This window comes from Mobula hypostoma, chromosome 12 (genome assembly GCF_963921235.1).
Source record: "Mobula hypostoma chromosome 12, sMobHyp1.1, whole genome shotgun sequence".
In the NCBI taxonomy this organism is placed as follows: Eukaryota; Metazoa; Chordata; class Chondrichthyes; order Myliobatiformes; family Myliobatidae; genus Mobula; species Mobula hypostoma.
Genome location: NC_086108.1, coordinates 62,171,269 through 62,191,551, shown reverse-complemented (window position 1 = coordinate 62,191,551; position 20,283 = coordinate 62,171,269). Strand labels below are relative to the sequence as shown.

The 20,283-nt window shown below is 40.8% G+C and overlaps 1 protein-coding gene across 2 annotated transcripts in view; it reads left to right on the top strand.

Annotated features, from left to right (window-relative positions):
* mysm1 (Myb-like, SWIRM and MPN domains 1) overlaps positions 1-20,283 on the top strand; it is a 106,678-nt gene that overhangs the window by 27,145 nt on the left and 59,250 nt on the right. The window contains exons 6-8 of one of the 2 annotated variants that reach the window (XM_063064256.1): positions 410-485; positions 8,632-8,730; positions 19,007-19,842. In XM_063064256.1, the coding sequence (XP_062920326.1) occupies positions 410-485; positions 8,632-8,730; positions 19,007-19,842 (1,011 nt within the window). Of the gene's footprint in view, positions 1-409; positions 486-3,118; positions 3,213-8,631; positions 8,731-19,006; positions 19,843-20,283 lie in introns of those variants that run through there. The other variant, XM_063064257.1, reaches the window with a different exon arrangement.

Genomic DNA, 20,283 nt, shown 5'->3' with positions numbered 1-20,283 from the left:
GTTCAGGTGGATATGGGTGGAATCGTGCAACAATAACAGGCTATAGTCTTGGCTGTACAGGTACTTGATCTAGTTCATCAGATGCAACTTGCACATACTAATTTACATTTCCCAACGTAATACTGATTAGAATTGAGGAAAAATTCGAATCTGTGAAATAAGTTGTTTCAAATATATTTGCTCCATTTTATGTATAAAGCAAAGCTCAAGTTGTTTCTGTATTGTTTGAAAGATTCTTAGGAAATGAGCTGTTTAGAGTTTTTATGTGTTTTAGAATGCTGTAAAAATGTGAGATTTTTAAAAAAGACAACATTTTTTTCTATGTACGATACTTAATATAAGTCTTAAAAATTTCTTAAGAATACATAATGTGAATTTGGTCCATACTTTATTTCTGTTTCTGCCTTAGGAGTCTTGCAACAGCAAGCACTTCTTGGCCAGCCCGATGGACACCAAGGGAAAAAGACCTTTTTGAACAAGGGCTGGTAAGACTCATTGAATGATCCATTCCAAGATTGGTCACTCTTATTCGGGTTTGCCTCTGGTCTGTGTTTGGTTAGTTAGCATGCAGGACAGCAGACAGACCCTCCTATTAAAAGCATTGTGTCCCGAGAGTTAAATCCACCAAGGCTAATGGAATAGAAGCTTCTAACTTCATCAAATGCTAAGTTGTTCTGTGGATGTCTAACTCTGACAGGTTCATAGTCCACGACCCAAAATGGTTCTCAAATTGCAGTTTTCTACAGCAGAATCAAACTTATAGTTTGTAGGTGAAGAGATGCAGACAAGAATGATTTTTTTTTAGTGATAGGATCAGAGAGGTTTTCATCTAATCACACACTGTGATCTTGAACTTTGAAACAAAGTAAGAACATTGGATTCCATAATTTCTGAATGGGTAAGAGGAAAATAGTGCATCTTTATGTCAAAGGCAGAAATAGAGGAATTAATGAGAATAGAAAGTAGGCAAGGAAAATAGATTATAGATTCAAGTTTTTCTTCAATATTTGTTCAGTCATACAGTTGTAAGAAAAAGTTTGTGAACCCTTTGCAATTACCTGGTTTTCTGCATTAATTGCTCATAAAATGTGGTCTGATCTTCACTTATGTCATAATAATAGACAAACAATAATACACAAACAATTGTATTTCCTCTCATCAATACTGAGTACATCATTTAAACAACCATAGTCTAGAAAAAAGACACACAAAGTCGGGTTACAGACAGAGCCTGCTCATCTCAAGAAAGATCTGTTTATGTACACCGTGCCTCAATCAAAACAACTTTCAGCAGACCTTAGAAGAAGAATTGTAGAGATACATGAAGCTGGAAAAGGTTACAGAAGCACTTCTAAAGAGCTGAGTGTTCATCAGTCCACAGTAAGAGAAATTGTCAACAAATGGAGGAAATTCAGTACTGTTGCTACTGTCCATAGGAGTGGGCATCCTGAAAAGATCACATCAGGAGCACAATGTGCAATGATGAAGGAGGTGAAAAAGAACCCAAAGGTAACAGCAGAAGACCTGCAGGAATCTCTAGAACTTGCTAAAGTCTCTGTTCATGTGTCCACTATAAGGAAAACACTGAACAAGAATGGTGTTCATGGAAGGACGCCACGGAGGAAACCGCTGCTCTCCAAAAAAAAAAATCTCAAGTTTGCAAAAGACTATCTGGATGTCCACAATGCTTCTGAGACAGTGTTCTGTGGACAGATGAGACAGAAGTTGAACTTATTGGCAAAAATACACACCGCTATGTATGGAGGAAAAAGGGCACTGCACACATACACTAAAACCTCATCCCAACTGTGAAACATGGTGGAAGGAGCATCATGCTTTAAGGTTGCTTTGCTGCCCCAGGGCCTGGACAGCTTGCAGTAGTTGAGGGAAAAATGAATTCAAAATTGTATCAGAGAATGTCAGGGTAGCCAACAATCACCTGAAGCTTAATAGAAGTTGGGTGATGCAACAAGACAGTGATTCGAAACATAAGAGTAAATCAACAACAGAATGTTTTAAAAAGAAGACAATTTGTATTTTGGAATGGCTAAGTCAGAATCCAGACCTTAACCCAATTGAGATGCTGTGGCACAACCTGAAGTGGCCTGTTCATGCAAGGTATCCCAGAAATATTGATAAACTGAAACAGTTTTGTATGGAGGAATGGTCTAAAATTCTTCCTCACCTTTGTGCAAGTCTGATCAACAGCTACAGGAAACATTTGGTGGAAGTTATTGTTGCTAAAGGAGTTTCTACTAGTTATAAAATACAAGGTTCACATTTTTTCCAGCTTGGACTGTGAATGATTAAATAACGTGTTCAACAAAGACATAAAAAGTATAATGGCATGTGTGTTGTTCGTTTAGGCAAATTGCATTTGTATATTATTATGACTTATATGAAGATCATACTACATTTTATGAATAATTACTGCAGAAAAACAGGTGATTGCAAAGGGCTCACAAACCTTTTCTTGAAACTGTAAGTAAATTTTCCAGTTAACCATTTTTGATGAAGGAGAAACTTTCTTTGAAAATTTAAAATAAATCAAAAGTGAAAGCACTGAGTATTTTCAATGCTTCTCAAAATTGTATTATCAGATATTGTGTTAGTTTAGATCAGTGTACTGATGTGGAAGAAGTTTAAAGTAGTAATTTGTGTGTGTATATATAGTCTGGAATTTTCTGGAGAGCAATATTAATGTAATTCTTAAGCAACATCTTGTTTATCATTACACAAAAGTATGTTCATTTTGCCTTGTTTTTTGTGGTAATAATTATGACTACCACGTTGGCTGAAAGGTGTAGAAGGTTAATTGAAAGCAATGGCAAATGCTATTTACCTGAATTAAAAGTAGCTTTGATTGCTGCTGCCACTGAGCTTGAGGACATGGTGACATAGCAGGGCAATGTAGTATTCCAGCAAATAATGATGCTGCCTCACAGCTCCAGGGACTTGGGTTCTATTCTAAACCTCTGTGCAGTCTGTGCGTTTCTTAGTTATCTTTGTGACTGGATTTGCATCAAGTGCTCTGGTTTTTCCCACAATCCAAAATGGATTATTCATTATTCATTATAGAATGACCTTATGAGGCAGTCGCTGTGCTCAGAACTGTTTTGCACAGACTAATTGGCAAATGATCAAGGAGGCTGCCGCAAAAGGAGAAGACACAGACATCAAGGAATATGCCTCATTCGTCACTGGCTACATCTGTAAGTGTATAGATGATATTGGTACCTCAAGAACGGTCATCTCACAGCCCAGCCAGAAGCCCTGGCTGAATGCAGAGCTGCACTCTCTGTTAAAAGCCTCTGCCTTCAAGTCTGGAGACAGAACAGCTCTCAGAGCAGCCAGGAGAAACTTCCTCTTCGGCATCAAGAGGGCAAAGAACGTTTATGCACAAGAAATTCAGGAACACCTGTCTGATACAATACCTGGTGTATATGGCCGGGTATCAAGGGCATTACTGACTATGCAAGGAGAAACATCTTTGACTGTTGCAGTGATGCCTCCTTCCCTGACACTCCAAACAACTGTCATGCATGCTTCAAGGAATGCAGCACAACGCAAGCCACGAAAGTTATCCCTCTCCTAAGTAAGTAGTCATTGTCTGTGACAGTGGCAGACTTAAAAAGGACTCTGGAGAGACTTAGCCATTGTGAGGTGGCTAGGCTAGACATCATCCCAGGCTGAGTACTCGGAGTGTGCACATCAGCTCACTGAGATCTTCACAAACATCTTCAACACCATTCATCCAGGCTTCTGTCCTCACCATCATCCCTGTACCAAAGAGCTCTACACCTTTAGTACTATATAACTACTGCCCGGTGGCACTGATGCCATAGCATCTGTCATGCATCTAACCCTGACACACCTAGAAATCGAGGCCACTAATGACAATGCTGTTCCTGGATTTCAGTCTGGTATTCACCACTATCGTTCCATAGACCCCCTCGGTCTAAGCACACTACTGTGCAGCTGGACATCCTAACCAACGGCCTTCAGATAGTCAGGATGCACAGCTGGTCTTCCCTCCCTCAGGGCTGTGTGCTGAGCCCATTGCTGTACACTCTGCTCACACTGAGCCCATCCGCATGGATTCCCTCCAGGGCTATATGCTCAGCCCATTGCTGTACACTCTGCTCATACATGACTACATGCCATACACTTCAGTAATCACATTGTCAAGTTCGCCTATGGCATGACAGTGGTGGGGCTCATCACCAATGATGAGGTGGCCTACAGCGAGGAGGTGGAAGAGCTCGAGGCCTGGAGTTAGGCAAATAACCTCTTACTCAATGTAAACAAAACATTGGTGATGGTTATCAACTTAAGGGGAATTTGCACCACTCACACCCCTCTTTACATCTGTGGCTCAGCAGTGGAAACTGAAAGCAGGCTTCAAACTCCTGGGAGTACACATCTCGCACAACCATTCATAGTCCCAGAACACATCGTACATAATTAGGAAAGCTCACTAACACCTCTACTTTCTGAAGAGTCTGAAGGTAGCTGTATTATGCACATCAATACTCACATCTTTCTACAGATGTGTAGTAGAGCACACCCTAACATGCTGCATCACTGCTTGGTGTGGAAACTGCACTGCTTCGGACAGGAAGTAGACAGAACTGCCTAGTGCATCATTGACACTAGCTTACCTACCATCAGACACTATTCAGACATTTTATAAGACACTAGTCAGGCTGCACTTAGAGCATTGTCAGCAGTTTTAGGCACCATATCTCAGAAAGAATGTGTTGGCATTGGAGAGAGACCATAGGAAGTTCACAGGGATGATTCCAGGGATGAAGGGGTTAACATATGAGGAGCATTTGGCAGCTTTGGGCCTGTGCTCACTGGAATTTAGAAGAATGCGGTGGTGGGGGGGGGGTTCTCACTGAAACCTATCGAACGTTGAAAGGACTAGATAGAGTGAATGTGGAGAGGATGTTGGTGGGGGTATCCAGAACTAGAGGGCACAGCCTCAAAATTGAGGTACAACCCTGTAGAACAGAGGTAAGGAGGAATTTTTTTAGCCAGAGAGTGGTGAATCTGTAGAATGCTCTGCTACAGACTGTGGTAGAGTCCAAGTCTGTGCATGTACTTAAGGTAGAAGTTGATTGTTTCCTGATCGGTCAGGACATCAAAGGATATGGCGAGAAGGCAGGTGTATGGGGTTGAGTGGGATCTGGGATCAGCCATAATGGAGCAGACTCAATGGGCTGAATGGCCTATTTCTGCTCCTATATCTTACGGTCTCATCAGGGATATATGTACAGAAAGGTGCCAGAAAAGGGCTTGTAACATCATAAAGGATCCCACACACCCTACTCATGGACTTTTTTGTTTCACTCCCATCAAGGAGGAGGTTATGCAGCACCCACAACAGGACCACCAGACTCAAAAGCAGTTACTTTCCCCAAGCAGCACCCATTAACCCACCCCTCCACACCCCCGTCGTCACTACTTTGTCATTTCCTTTCTGAATCACCTTATGTACAGACACTCCTGTGCCTAACGTTACTTTATGGACACACAATCATTTTATATATATAAAATGTCTTATGTATTTGTGCTTATTATGTTCTTTACCTTACTAATGTTTTAAAGTGCTCACTGGATCCAGAGTAACAATTACTTTGTTCTCCTTTACACTTGTGTACTGGAAATGACATTAAACAATCTTGATTCTTGAAACCAGAATACATGCACTAAATTAGTTTGCTGCTGTAATTCACTTCTTGAATAGATTAATGGCATAACAAATTAAAGTGGAGTTGTTGGATATACGTAAGAGCAAGTAATTTGCAGGAGCACAGTAAAATAAGGCGAGGGGGATTGGGATGGTTTCCATGGTGGCAGGCAGGTACTAAGTGGGCTGAATGGTCAATTTCTGTGTCAAGACATGAATTTGCAGTAGTATGAACATTTATCCAGTTAGAAGGGCATAGACGTTTCAATTTCGTCATTATTACTTGGTGAAACTGATGGTAACTTCAGGACTTCTGTGGATCCTAAATTTCCTGCCTGGAAATTCACATGTCGTCGTGGAATTTTCTGCAGCCCAATTCAGGGCAATTGTTTAAACAAGCAAATTTCATGTATTTAGAGCTGGCCCTGCAATCAAAATCCCTAAATATATTAAACTGAGTTATATGAAAGTTTTGTAATTTTATTATGGGTATTCCAAGTTGAATTGTTGCTTAGAAAGTTTTCTACATCTTGAAAAATTCAAAATACAGTATTTTAAAGTATTGTAAAATTTGTTAAAATTGATGCTTTAAATAAGTTATGTAATTGGGAACTTTGATGCTTAAAATTAATTGGAAATTGCTCTCTGTTATGAGAAGTTCATGGATCATTACAGCACAGTACAGGTGCTTTGGCCCACAATATTGTGCTGTTAACCAACTCTAAGATCAATCTTGACCTTTTTCACTACATAACCTCCAGTTTTCTATCATCTATGTGCCTAACTAAAAGTTTCTTAAATGTGCCTAATGCACCTGCCTCTACCACCATCCCTGACAGAGTGTTCCACACACCCACCACCCTCTGTGTCAATAAATCTACCTCTGACATCCCCAATAAGTTATTACAATTGGCTGCTCAGCTAGCTTGATGATATCACAGCTGTTGGATGCCCATAATGCTTTGAAAATAACAATTGCTGACAGCTTCATGTATTGAAAAAGGGGAAATTATTTTCACCATTAGATCTGCTAGATCTATGCAGAGATGAACGAAGTCAGCAGCGACCACGGTTGCTTTGTTGCTCACGTAGCTTTTGAACCCTATATTTTAATTGATCTAAGCCCCTACTTGCAGTTCTCCACAATGTCTTTGGATTTCTATCCTGCTCTGCCATGACCTTGGCTGAATACTGCAGGGTTAATTAAAAGCAAGGTGAACATTAATTTCTTAAATTAAAGATACCTTTATTGCCTCTTTCACTTATCTCTTAGTGACATTATAATAGGGCAAGTTATTACTTTTTGTGTTCTATTCTTGCATCGCTTCTTGCTTTATAACCTCATAGCAGCGACATATAAGTTTGCGTATAATTTTAATTATTTTTTCAATTTTGTAATTTAGACTAGATAGATATTTTGATGTAAATCTTATGGGCATATCGTCATAACTGCCTGAGGCATTCACACTGTTGCCTCAGTCTATTTCGGCACAACCGCATCCATTTCAAAACTGTCAGAACACATTTTAATTGTCAGCTTGTGTGTTTCCATCCAAAATATCAAGCTAATGTCCTCTATTGTAATTTCATAAATATAATGGCATGACTGCACATTATACTGGATCACCAGCATACTCTATATTACTGTGATGTTCACTTTGTCACTTTCATTTAAAGTTCCTAAATCAACTGGAGTTTCCAATCTGTATTTTATTCTATTAACAAGTAACTTTTAATGAAATTTGTGATTGATTGTGGCTTTTATCATACAAATATTAAAGCAAAGGGATTATGCCCAAAATATTAATCTAAAACATAGTTAATGGAAATAATCTCAAGAAGCAATGATAATTCTGGGAAAGGTTATCTCCTGATGTTATTTTGGAATCTGTAAAGGAAGCTATCATCTTGTTGATAATGAATATTGTATTAATAATTTGAGTAAGTCTTTTGGTTGTTAGGATGTTTAGTTTGACATAATTTGAAGTGCTTGCTTAATAGTGTTTGCATGAGAATATTAAAAGAGTCTTATTATTAATGAATTAAAGGTAGAGTGTAATTTTGGTCTTTCTCTATTTGATGACTCCATTTCATATTTAAAATAACCATATCTAGTTAGCAATGTGGCATTGTAACAGTGGCAATTAACTTCTTTAATAACTCATGAAGGAAAAAAGCAAATTCCTCATCAAAAATCTATTTACACTAGACCTGTACTGTTGTTCCTACATTACCCACTTTGTTAATTGAGATATGTTTTGCTCAATGAGAGCAGACTTCCTTAATATAATTTGAAGTGTTTTCATCTGCCATTATCCAGCTGGATTACAAGCTTCAGGAAAGCTATGCATTGCATATTGGTGGCTTGCTAAAGCTGAAGGTGAAGATCATCCCACATTAAATGGGGCCCAACCTGTTCAGGCAGGGCATGGACTTTCAGCAGTCAGAAATTTTTAAGACTGTCCAGAACAGATCCATCATCAAGAGCATGGTCTAACCTATTAGAACAATATGGTAAAGACATATCACTCAAGTCCTTTGACAGCTGTGTTTTGTGTATTTTTTTCCTCCATTTCCCAAGAGGCTGCCTTTCATATAATTTGACATGACTGGCACTAAATTAGGTTGTCAAGTTGCACTAGTCATGTCAAATCAGCAGCATCTTTGTACAGGAGGATTGACTTCCAATGGGTTCTCCATTCAGCATACCCAGTATACTGTCATATTAATTTTCAGATGACATAGTATAAAAGCTTTGTCTATTAGTTCTGCATACATATGGTGGTAGTGCAGAATAAAAGGATAATGTACTTTCCTGTTATTTTTCATTGAAAATGATGTTGTAGCACCTAACCTTTGCCTTGCATTACTTTAATGGATGTGTTTTTACTGGTAAATGAAGTTTGAGCTATAGATTTAATTTGTTTTAATTTCAGGCCCAATTTGGTCGACGATGGACAAAAATTGCAAAGCTGATCGAATCACGGACAGTACTGCAGGTGAAAAGTTATGCCAGACAGTATTTTAAGAGCAAGGTGAGTTTGGACAAAGATTAAAATTAATTTTTGACAGTTCTCTGTAAAGGAAGAGAATGTGTTGGGATATTATCCTAGTGGAGCAATAGCCTTCAGTTACTTTATCCACAAGGCTATTGTTCATTTATAAGAGGAGGCATTGCTGATGGAGAGAATTACAGAAGAATTGACAGTATGAGGACTTCCCATTCCCATTCTGGCATGGCCTCTGGTACTGCCACGGAGGTTGTATTCAGGTTGGAGGAGCAACCCCATATTCTGTCTGGGTAGTCTCCGACCTGATGGCATGAACACCAATTTCTCTAACTACTGGGAACTAGTAATTTCTATACCTCCCTTTCTCTCTTTTTGTCCATTTCCCATTCTGGTTCCCCTCTCGCCCCTTTTCTTCTCCTCACCTGACCATCAGCTCCCTCTGGTGCCTCTCCATTCCTTTCTTCTATGGTTCACTATTCTCTCCAATCAAATTCTTTCTTTAGTACTTTACCTGCTATCAACTGCCAGTTTGTACTCCTCCCTCTCTCTTCACCTTCTTCTTTTGGCTTCTGCCACCTTTTTTTCCAGTCTTGATGGAGGCCTGAAATGTGGTTTCCATAGATATTGCCTGACTTGTTGAGTTCCTCCAGTATTTTGTGTGTGTTGCGTGTTACTCAGAATCTCTGGGAGACCTCAGTAAGTCCGGATCGGAAGCAGTATCTCCAACACCATCACGCTGATCATGGGGGCCCCCCAGGGCTGTGTGCTCAGTCCACTGCTGTCCACTCTGCTGACCCATGACTGTGCTGCAACACACAGCTCGAACCACATCATCAAGTTCATCGATGACACTACCGTGGTGGGTCTCATCAGCAAGAACGATGAGTCAGCATACTGCGAGGAGCTGCAGCGGCTAACGGACTGGTGCAGAGCCAACAACCTGTCTCTGAATATGAACAAAACAAAAGAATGGTTGTTGACTTCAGGAGAGCACGGAGCGACCACTCTCCGCTGAACATTGACGGCTCCTCCATAGAGATCGTTAAGAGCACCAGAGGACTTGGTGTCGGCTGTGGTCGGCTGCTTCCAAGGCATCAGCAAGTTGATGGTGCCTGGAGGTTTATGGCAGGGAGTTTCTCCCTTTTGCCGCCTGCTATCAGGGACTCATGAGTCGATCCACTCGGGACTTTGAGACTTTTTTTACCGTGCCCATGGTTTGTTCTTCAAATTATGGTATTGCTTTGCACTGCTGTAACTATATGTTATAATTATGTCGTTCTGTCAGTGTTAGCCTCTGGTTTGTCCTGTTTTCTGTGATATCACTCTGGAGAAACATTGTATCATTTCTTAATGCATGTATGCATTTCTAAATGACAATGAAACAGGACTGAGTGTTCTCATAATCTAAAATTTCTTGGTGATCACCTGGCGGAGAATCTCACCTGGTCCCTCAACACCAGCTCCATAGCAAAGAAAGCCCAGCAGCGTCTCTACTTTCTGCGAAGGCTGAGAAAAGTCCATCTCCCACCCCCCATCCTCACCACATTCTACAGAGGTTGTACTGAGAGCATCCTGAGCAGCTGCATCACTGCCTGGTTCAGAAATTGCACCATCTCGGATCTCAAGACCCTGCAGCGGATAGTGAGGTCAGCTGAGAAGATCATCAGGGTCTCTCTTCCCGCCATTACAGACATTTACAGCACACGCTGCATCCGCAAAGCAAATAGCATTATGAAGGACCCCACGCACCCCTCATACAAACTCTTCTCCCTCCTGCCATCTGGCAAAAGGCACCGAAGCATTCGGGCTCTCACGACCAGACTCTGTAACAATTTCTTCCCCCAAGCCATCAGACTCCTCAATACCCAGAGCCTGGACTGACACCAACCTACTGCTCTCTACTGTGCCTATTGTCTTGTTTATTATTTATTGTAATGCCTGCACTGTTTTGTGCATTTTATGCAGTCCTGGGTAGGTCTGTAGTCTAGTGTAGTTTTTGTGTTGTTTTTACACAGTTCAGTGTAGTTTTTGTATTGTCTCATGTAGCACCATTGTCCTGAAAAACGTTGTCTTGTTTTTACTGTGTACTGTAACAGCAGTTATGGTCGAAATGACAATAAAAAGTGACGACTTGACTAAAATGAAAAAGATCATTTAGGGGCAAATCTGAGTCTCTTACAGAAGAAAGAATAAAGAAAAGAAGAATTAAACAAATGTTCTGTTTATTGTTCAAGGAAGAATCTATAGAAAACGTCCCAGAACTACTGGAGAACTAAAGATTCAGTGCAGATGAGGAAATAAAAGACATCATTATTAATAATTATAAAATTATTACGTTAATGAGCCTGAAAACTGGTATGTTCCACAGACCTGATGATCTGCATTGCAGAGTTATGAAGGAGAAGCTATAAAGACATTGAATGTTCTGGTTTCATCTTTTTACAATTGTAGATTCTAAAATAATACTTGCAGATTGGAAGTAGCAAATATGACCTCACTGTTTAAGAAACAACAGAGTAAGAAAACAAAACCATCAATTCGTCAGCTTTACAATGGGAGTACGGAAACTCTGGAATCTATAGTAAGGCAGGTGATATCAAGGCACTTATAAAGGAAAAAAATAAAATCAGAAAACGCTAGAAATACTTAGCAGTCAACCTGCATCAATGCAAAGAGAAACAGCTTGCGTTTCAGAATGAAGATCCTTTGTCAGAACTGGAAGTGAAATTGGTTATTGAGATACAGGGAAAAGAATCTGAATCTAATACCATTGGCATATCTTATGAAATTTGTTGTCTTGTGGTAGCAGTATATTGCAATACATAATAAAAAACTATAAATGACAATAAATATATATAAAATAAGTAATGCAAAAAGAGCAAAAGAAATATTGAGGTGGTGTTCATGGGTTTATTGTGCATTCAGAAATCTGATGGTGGAAGGGAAGAAGTTGTTACTGAAATGTTGAGTGTGTGTCTTCAGGCTCCTCCGTGACGGTAGTAATGAGAATAGGGCATGTGCTGGATGATGGAGGTCCTTAATGATGGATGCTGCCTTTTTGAGGCATTTCCTTTTGAAGGTGCACTGTATGCTGAAGAGTCTACAGCCCCTGATGAAGCTGATTGAGCTTACAACTTCCTGCAGCTTTTTCCAATCAGAATCAGGTTTATTATCACTGGCATGTGATGTGAAATTTGTTAACAGAGCAGCAGCAGTTCAATGCAATACATAATCTAGCAGAGAGTGAAAATAATAATAATAAATAAAATAAAACAATAAATAAACAAGTAAATCAATTATGGATATTGAATCAATTTTTTTTAAAATGTGCAGAAACAGAAGTACTGTATATTTTTTAAAAAAGTGAGGTAGTGTCCAAAGCTTCAATGTCCATTTAGGAATCGGATGGCAGAGGGGAAGAAGCTGTTCCTGAAATGCTGAGTGTGTGCCTTCAGGCTTCTGTACCTCCTACCCGATGGTAATAGTGAGAAAAAGACATGCCCTGGGTGCGGAAGGTCCTTAATAATGGACGCTGCCTTTCTGACTCACCGCTCCCTAAAGATGTCCTGGGTACTGTGCAGTGGCCCTCTATACCAGACGGTAATGCAACTGATTAGAATGCTCTCCACAGTACACCTATAGAAAATTGCGAGTGTCTTTGATGACATACCCAGTGTCCTCAACCTCCTAATGAAATATAGTCACTGTTGTGCTTTCTTTTGTAATAGCATCAATATGTTGGGCCCAGGATAGATCTACAGAGATGTTGACACCCAGAAACTTGAAACTGCTCACCCTTTTCGCTGCTGTAGACTCTTTCAACTTCCCCTTCCTGAAGCTCACAATCAGTTCCTTGGTCTTACCTCTGTTGAGTGCAAGGTTGTTGTTGCAACATCACTCAAACAACTGATCTCTCTTGCTCCTGTCTGCCTCCCTGTCACCATCTGAAATTCTGCCAACAATAGCTGTGTCATTGGCAAATTTATAGAAGGTGTTTGAGCTGTGCCTAGCCACACAGTCATGGGCGTAGAGAGAGTAGAGCTTAGGCTAAGCATTCATCCTTGAGGTGTGCCAGTGTTGATTGTAAGCAAGGAGGAGATATCATTTTGTTCTCCCAGAAAGGAAGACAAGGATCCATTTGCAAAGGGGGGTGCAGAGGCCCAGGTTTTGGAGCTTGTTGATTAGAACTGAGGGTATGATTGTGTTGAATGCTGAGCTGTAGTGGAGAGCCAGTGAGGTTGCATCCACTGTAGACTTTTAGTGAAATTGCAGAGGGTCCGATCCTTGTTTAAGCCATGATTCTGGTTTGGATGTTGATTCTGGCCATGACCAATCTCTCTAAGCACAATTGTCACATTAGATGTGAGTGTAACTGGATGGTAGTCTTTGAGGCAGCTCACCCTGCTCTTCTTAACGCTGGTATGATTGTCGTCCTTTTTAGGCAGGTGGGAAGCTCTGACTGCAGCAGTGAGAATTTGAAGATATCTTTGAACACTCCCAGTGGTTGGGTGGCACAGGTTTTCAGTGCTCTACCAGGTACACCATCAGGGCCTGAAACCTTGTGCAGGTTCTCATTGTTGAAATATGTTCTGAAGTCAGCTTCCGAGATAGAGATCACTGGGTTATCAGATGCTGCAGGGATATGCACAGTTGTAGTTTTATTCTCCCTTTCAAAATGTGCTTGAAAGGCCTTGAGTTCATCTGGGAATGAAGCATCACAGCCATTTGTGATGTGAGGTTTTGTTTTGTAGGAAGTGCTGACCTGCACATCCTGCCAGAGCTGATGTGCATCCAATTCCGTCTCTAACTTCAATAGGAATTGTTTTCTCATTCATAAAATAGCCTTCTGTAGGTCATACCTGCAGTTATGGTATAGTTCTGGATCACTGGTCTTGAATACCACAGATCAAGCCATCAGCAAACTATGGGTATGACCAGTATGTTTTCAAAGGTACACACTCATCCACGTAGATTTTGATGAAGTTGGTGACAACTGTGATGTATTCCTTCATATTCAAAGATGAATCCCTGAACATTGTCCAGTCCACTGACTCAAAGCAGTCCCGTAAGCACTCCTCTGCCTTCTTTAACTATACCTTCTTAGTCCTTGCCACTGGTGCTGTGGTCTTTAGCCTCTTCCTATATGCCAGGAGTACAAGTACAGTCAGGTGATCAGACTTTCCAAAGTGTGGGTGTGGGATGGCACAGTAAACGTTTTTAATGGCGGGTGTAACAGTGGTCAAATATGTTGGTTCTTCTGGTTCCACAGATGATATGTTGGTGGTAATTGTTTAGAGACTTCTTCAAGTTGGCCTGATTGAAATCCCCATAAAGATAGGGAAGGCATCAGGAGCACTGTTCCGTGACTGCTTATAATAGAGCTCAGCTTTTCCCGTGCCTGCCTCGCGTTGGCCTTGGATGGAATGTATATGCTACCCAGGGTGATGTTGGAAATCTCTCTTGACAGACAAGATGGATGACATTTGACTACTCAATATTTCAGGTCAGGTGAGCAGCATGGAGACTGAACCGCCACGTCCGTGCACTCTGATGAGTTAATCCTAATGCATACACCACCTCCTCTGTCTTTAAAAGACTGAGCTGTCCTGTCTTTGAGGAGAATGGTGAAGCCACGCTGTGTCTGAAATGGCAGAGATTAGCTATGTTTCTGTGAAGTAAAGTACACAGCAGTCCCTAATGTCCCTGTGGTATTGCAATCTTGCTCTGAGGTCTTCAGTTTTATTTTCCAGTGACTGTACATTCATCAGCAGGATATTCAGGAGTAGTGGTCCAAAGCCTCTGCATTTAAGTCATTTGACATACAGGTACTATATATCAATCTTATCTTACACCTGTGTGCCTTCCCCACTTCCATTTTCTTAAAGGGGAATTGCACTCATGAGACAAGTGTGCCATCTAGGGTCCGTCAATGTTGAGTATCGATAGATTTTTTTAAACATCTTAAATGATGTTGCTTACTGAAGGACCCATGGCTGTGACTGTAGATTTCAGCTCCTGTAGTACAAAATGGTTATATTTGATGATTCCTATTGGTGCTGAACACAAAGCATCGCCACTTATCAACACCATCCTAAGTAAGTTAAAAGCTTGTTCTTGCATGCTGTTCCTGAAGATCAAATTATTACATAGGGCATTGTGGCAGAACAGGGTAAAACAATAAAATAATGCAGAATAAAGTGTAACAGCTATAGAAAAAGTGCAGTGTATGTGAACAATTAGCCACAAGGTCATAATGAGATAAGCAGGTGAGGTCGAGATTCCATCTTATTGTACGTGAATGAGATCTGTTCAGTAGTCTTATCACAGCAGGATAGAAGCTGTCCTTGAGCCTGGTGGTACATGCTTTCTGGCTTTTGTAACTGCTGCTCAACGAAAGAGGAGGGAAGAGAGAATGTCTGGGGTGGGTGGGGTCTTTGACGATATTGGTTGCTGTACTATGGCACCGAGAGGTATAGACAAGGGGAGACTGGTTTCCGAGAGGTGCTGAGCTGTGTTCACAGCTCTTTGCAGTTCCTTGTGGTCATGTGATAAGCAATTGTCATACCAAGTGATATGCATCCACGTGTATCGATAAAAATTGGTTTTGGGTTGATGTGGACATGCCACATTTCTTTAGCCGCCTGAGGAAGTAGGGGCGGGCAGTGGTGAGTTTTCTTGGCCGTGGTGTCTACGCGGTTGGACCACAACAAGCTAATGGTAATGTTCTCTCCTCAGACCTCGAAGCTCTCAACCTTAACAGCATTGATGCATTTGGGAATGTGTGCACCATCTCGCTTCCTGAAGCCAATGGCGAGCTCGTTTGTTTTGCTAACATTGAAAGAAAGGTTTTGTCATGGTGCTAGGCACTCCCTCTCCTTTCTGTACTCTGACTCATTGAGGAGATATAGCCCACTGCGGTGGTATCATCAGCAAATTTGTAGATGGAGTTAAAGCAGAATCTGGCAACACAATCGAGTGGGTACAGGGAGTAGAATAAGGAGCTAGGGATGGAATTTTGTGGATCACTAATGTTGAGAATAATTGTGACGCGTGCGCAGCCTATCTTTACAGATTGTGGTCTGTTGGTAAGGAAGTCGAAGATTCATTTGCAGAAGAACGTGTTGATTCCTAGGGTCCAGAGTTTGGTAATGAGTTTACTTGGAATTATAGTATTGAGGGCAGAGCTGATATCAATAAACAATAGTCTAACTTTGTGTCTGTACTGTCCAGCTGTTCTAACAAGGGTTCAAAAGAAAGATTCAGGGTCTGGGGGGCTCATGGAGTGGTGCCGAGGTGAAGGTGCGGTGCTGCCTTTGAGAGGGTAAAACTGGGTTGATCATGGAAATAATCATCCCAGTTGATTGCCTTTCAGTGGGCTGAAATCAGTGTGAGATCACAACTGTTGGAGACGCAACGTGTTGTTTAAAAAGAGCTCGCGTGCTTTTGTCTCCTTTTGGCGGGCTGAAATCAGCATGGGCCAATAAAAGGAAGGGAGGTCTATGCGGAGGGGCCATTCTCTGAGTGGTGCTGTGTTAGAGTGGTCAGGCTTTGGCTCAACAGGCTTGGAGAAGCACAGATGGTGGTTCTAAGTAAGTCTTTTATTTCTGTTAGTACATAGCTAGTATACTCAGAATGGGTCCAAAGGTAGTGGTATGTTCTTTGTGTGAGATGTGGGAACTCTGGGAGATCTCCAGTCTCTCTGTTAACTACGTCTGCATGAAGTGCACTGAGCTGCAGGTCCTTAAGAAACAGAAGCTGCAGCTGGATGACCTTCAGCTCATATGGGAAAATGATGAGGTGATAGATAACAGATACAGGGAGGTAGTCATCCCTAAATGACTAGGCAGGTACCTGGGGGACTGTCAGGAGAGGGAAAGTGAATAGACTGCCAGTGCAGAGTACTCCTCAATAATAAGTATACCACTTTGGATACTTTCGGGGAGGGTGATCTACCAGGAGAAAGCTACAGCATGTCTGGCACTGAGTGTGGCTCTGTGGCTCAAAAAGGAAGGGGGAAGAAGAGTTCAGTAGTGATAGGGGTTTGGATAATTGGAGAGGAGCAGAATGAAGATTCTGAGGACATGAAAGAGACTCCTGCATGGTATGTTGTCTTCCAGGTGCCCGGGTAGGGGATGTCTTGGATCAGGTCCACTGCATTCTAAAGGGGGAGGATAAACAGCCAGAAGTTGCAGTATATATTGGTATCAATGACATAGGAAGGAAGAAGGAGGAGGCCCTGAAGAAGAATATAGGGAGTTAATCAGAAATCTGAGAAGCAGTACCTCCAGGGTAGTAATCTCTGGATTGCCCCCTGTGCCATGTGACAGAAAGGATAAGAATAGGATGATTTGACACTTGAAGGCATGGCTGAAGAATTAATGCAGGGGGCAAGGTTTAAAATTTCTGGATCATTTGGCTCTCTTCTGGGGAAGATATACCCTGTACAAAAACAATGAGTTACACTTGAACGTGGTGGGTCGCCAAATCATTTCCTCGCAGCCCGGTAGCACATGCTTTGAGCCTGGTACTGGTCCACGGCCCGGTGGTTGGGGACCATTGATTTATATAAACAATTTCAATGTAAATGTACAAGATATAGTTAGTACATTTGTTGGTGATAATAGTTTTGTAGACAGGGTAGAAGGTAATGAAAAATTACCAGGGATTTCCATACAGATCAATGTGAGGTATTGCATTTTGGGAGATCAAACCAGGGTAGGGCATATACAGTGAATGATGGTGCCCTGGGTCATGTTATACAACAGAGAGTCCCAGAAGTGTAAGTGTATAGTTCCATAAAGTAGCATCTCAGATAGACAAGGTGGTGAATAAGGCATTTGGCACGCTGACAGTTTTCCATGGGTCTTTAAGATGAGGGCAACACCACTGGAAGCTTTTTCAGGGTGAGGTGCAGTATCATGGTGAGAAGGGTTGAGAAGCTGTGTTGGGGCATTGATGAGTCTGCACCGGTTCTGGATCAGATATGGATCTGCATACTTAGTAACACATATAAAATGGAGGCAAATATATGAGAATAGCCAGGTTTACAAAGGAGCCTCCACAATTGATAGAGATCAGAAAAGGCCTTTTATCGTGGCTGGCACAGCTTCCTAGATATCCTTAAAAGTTGTTGCACATTCAGGATAGCATCAATTGTGCTGCTATGTCATTGGGATTGAACCTGTGATTCACAGAGCAGCTCTTTGACCACCTTAATTGTTGAAGTGCACCCTTAAGTGTAATAGAGGCAAGGCAACCAAGCTGCCCTAGCTGGTGACTTTTAAATATTATTATCAGGCTGGATGTCTAATATGCCATGTGTTGTTCAGGTTTAAGCCTAGTCAGCTGGGTTTCCTTTTCAAGAAACAGAAAAGCAGAATATACATACAATTTAAGTTCTGTGCTGTCTGAACTATATGATTGTGATGCTGTTGGAAGCAAGTATTTGATTGTACCTGTACCTCGCAATACTTATGCATTAAACTCAACTTCACAAGTTTGAGTGAAAAAGGATGTCTCTTCAAAGCAGTGCCCAAAGTAATAAGAACACTTCCAACTAGCCCAACAAACTATCTGCTTCCTACCATTGGATATCACCTTCTACCAGCCCCATTCATAGCCTGTCATCCCCATCAATTCAGTGCAACCCCTTAATTTAGGGATCTGCTAATCTCCTTTCCAGAATTGTTGGTAATTGCTCTGTGAGACATTGATTATTGCTATAATCCACAATATTTTGATCTCTTGATTGCAAATGTGTCATAGTGGGAGGCTACTATATTGAAATGAAATAATATGCCAACAATAGAGGTGACCCAGAGATGTACAAGGAAGCAAAGTCACCAGATTTCAAGAATATCATTGAGCATACAAAGAACAAATGCATTTTTGGGACCTGTATTTTCAGGATAGTGCTGTCATGGTGTAAGCAATGGGCAATATGCTACAAGACTTTTTCTTATTCTCAGTGTTCAAACTCGCTTCTCTGAATTTTTCTAAATATTTTTACAGATGAAGCACTGGTGATCAAAATTCTTTAACTTACAATAGTTCTTCGAAAAATTCCATATATATTTTCAAAAAGGTGTGATGTAACTATTCAGTACAAAATTAGAATTGATTTAATTCTAAATAAACTAATCATTATATCAATTTTAACTGACTTTACAAAACATTGTTAATTTGAATTTGCACTTGAATTTCATTATGTGCAAATTGTTGAGGATAGACGTTAGTGAGGAGCACTGGAAAAATGATTGGAACTTGGTCTTTCATGTGAAATTTGTTTTAAATTTTGTAGGCAAAAAATGAAAGCCCTGTGACAGAGCCAAGTATCTGGACTCCTAAAGCAACAGTTACTTCTGAAAATGGAGCTGGGCATTTGAAGATAGGACTAGAGCCTTACAGCAGTACAGCATCACAAGGTCAAGCTTTTCTCACTGTCAACACTGTTAAGATTGAGCATTTGTCTGATGATGAAGATGTGGATGTCTTGGATGAAACAGATAGTGACTGTGATGGACTTCATGAGCAGAAAGAAGTAAAAGCTCAATTTGATTCAAAGACAGATGAACCCAAGGCGAATAGCCATGGTGACAGTGTTTTTGAACTAGATGAATCCCTGCTTATTTCTTCCACTCCTGCTATGACCTTGCAAAAATGTTATCAGATATCAGACACACAGGAAATATCCAACAATAGTAAGACAAATGGTAGCAATACTGACAGCATAAAGTCCATGATTGATGAGAGTAAAGAAAATGAAACACCAATAAGAGGAGCAAAGGAAGACTCTGTGGGCTACACAAATTGTGAACCTGCTCCTGATACAATGAGTGAAAAATTAGCAAAGCAAGTACCAGAATTTCTAGGATTTAATCATTTAGAAGAAAAGGAGGAATCTCAAAATGATAACTCTGCATATAGTGTGGTAGATTCAGTTTGTGAAATGGAAGTAGATGAAGAGAACTGTGATAGTGAAGGAGAGATATTAAAACTCCCTGTACAAGAAGTTGTACTAGACAGAAGTATGATCACAGAAGATGAGAAACAAGCTATTCCTGAGTTTTTTGAAGGACGATCATCGAAAACACCAGAACGTTTTCTAAAAATACGCAACTACATCTTGGATCAGTGGTAAGAGAAAATTGTGTTTTAAACCTATTTTTAAAAATGTTGATAATATGTAGAGTAGTACTATTTTAGGATTATTACTTTGTTACTTATTTGAAGGCTGCACAGACAAAAATATAGCTGTTTTCTATTTCACTCTGAATAAGCTGTAACGTTCTGAATTTGGTTTAATATAACTTTATGGAACATAGAACATACTGTAGAAGAGTACAGCAGAATAAAGGCCCTTTGGCTCATAATATTGTGCTGGCGTTTAAACCAAGGTCAGTCTAACCCTTCCCTCCCACGTAGCCCTCCATTTTTCTTTCATCCATGTGCCTATCTAAGAATCTCTTAAATGTCCCTAATGTATCTGCCTCTACCACCGCCTCTGGCAGTGTGCCCAATGAATGCACCTATCACTTCCCGTGTATAAACAAAAATCTATCTCTGACGTCTCCCCTA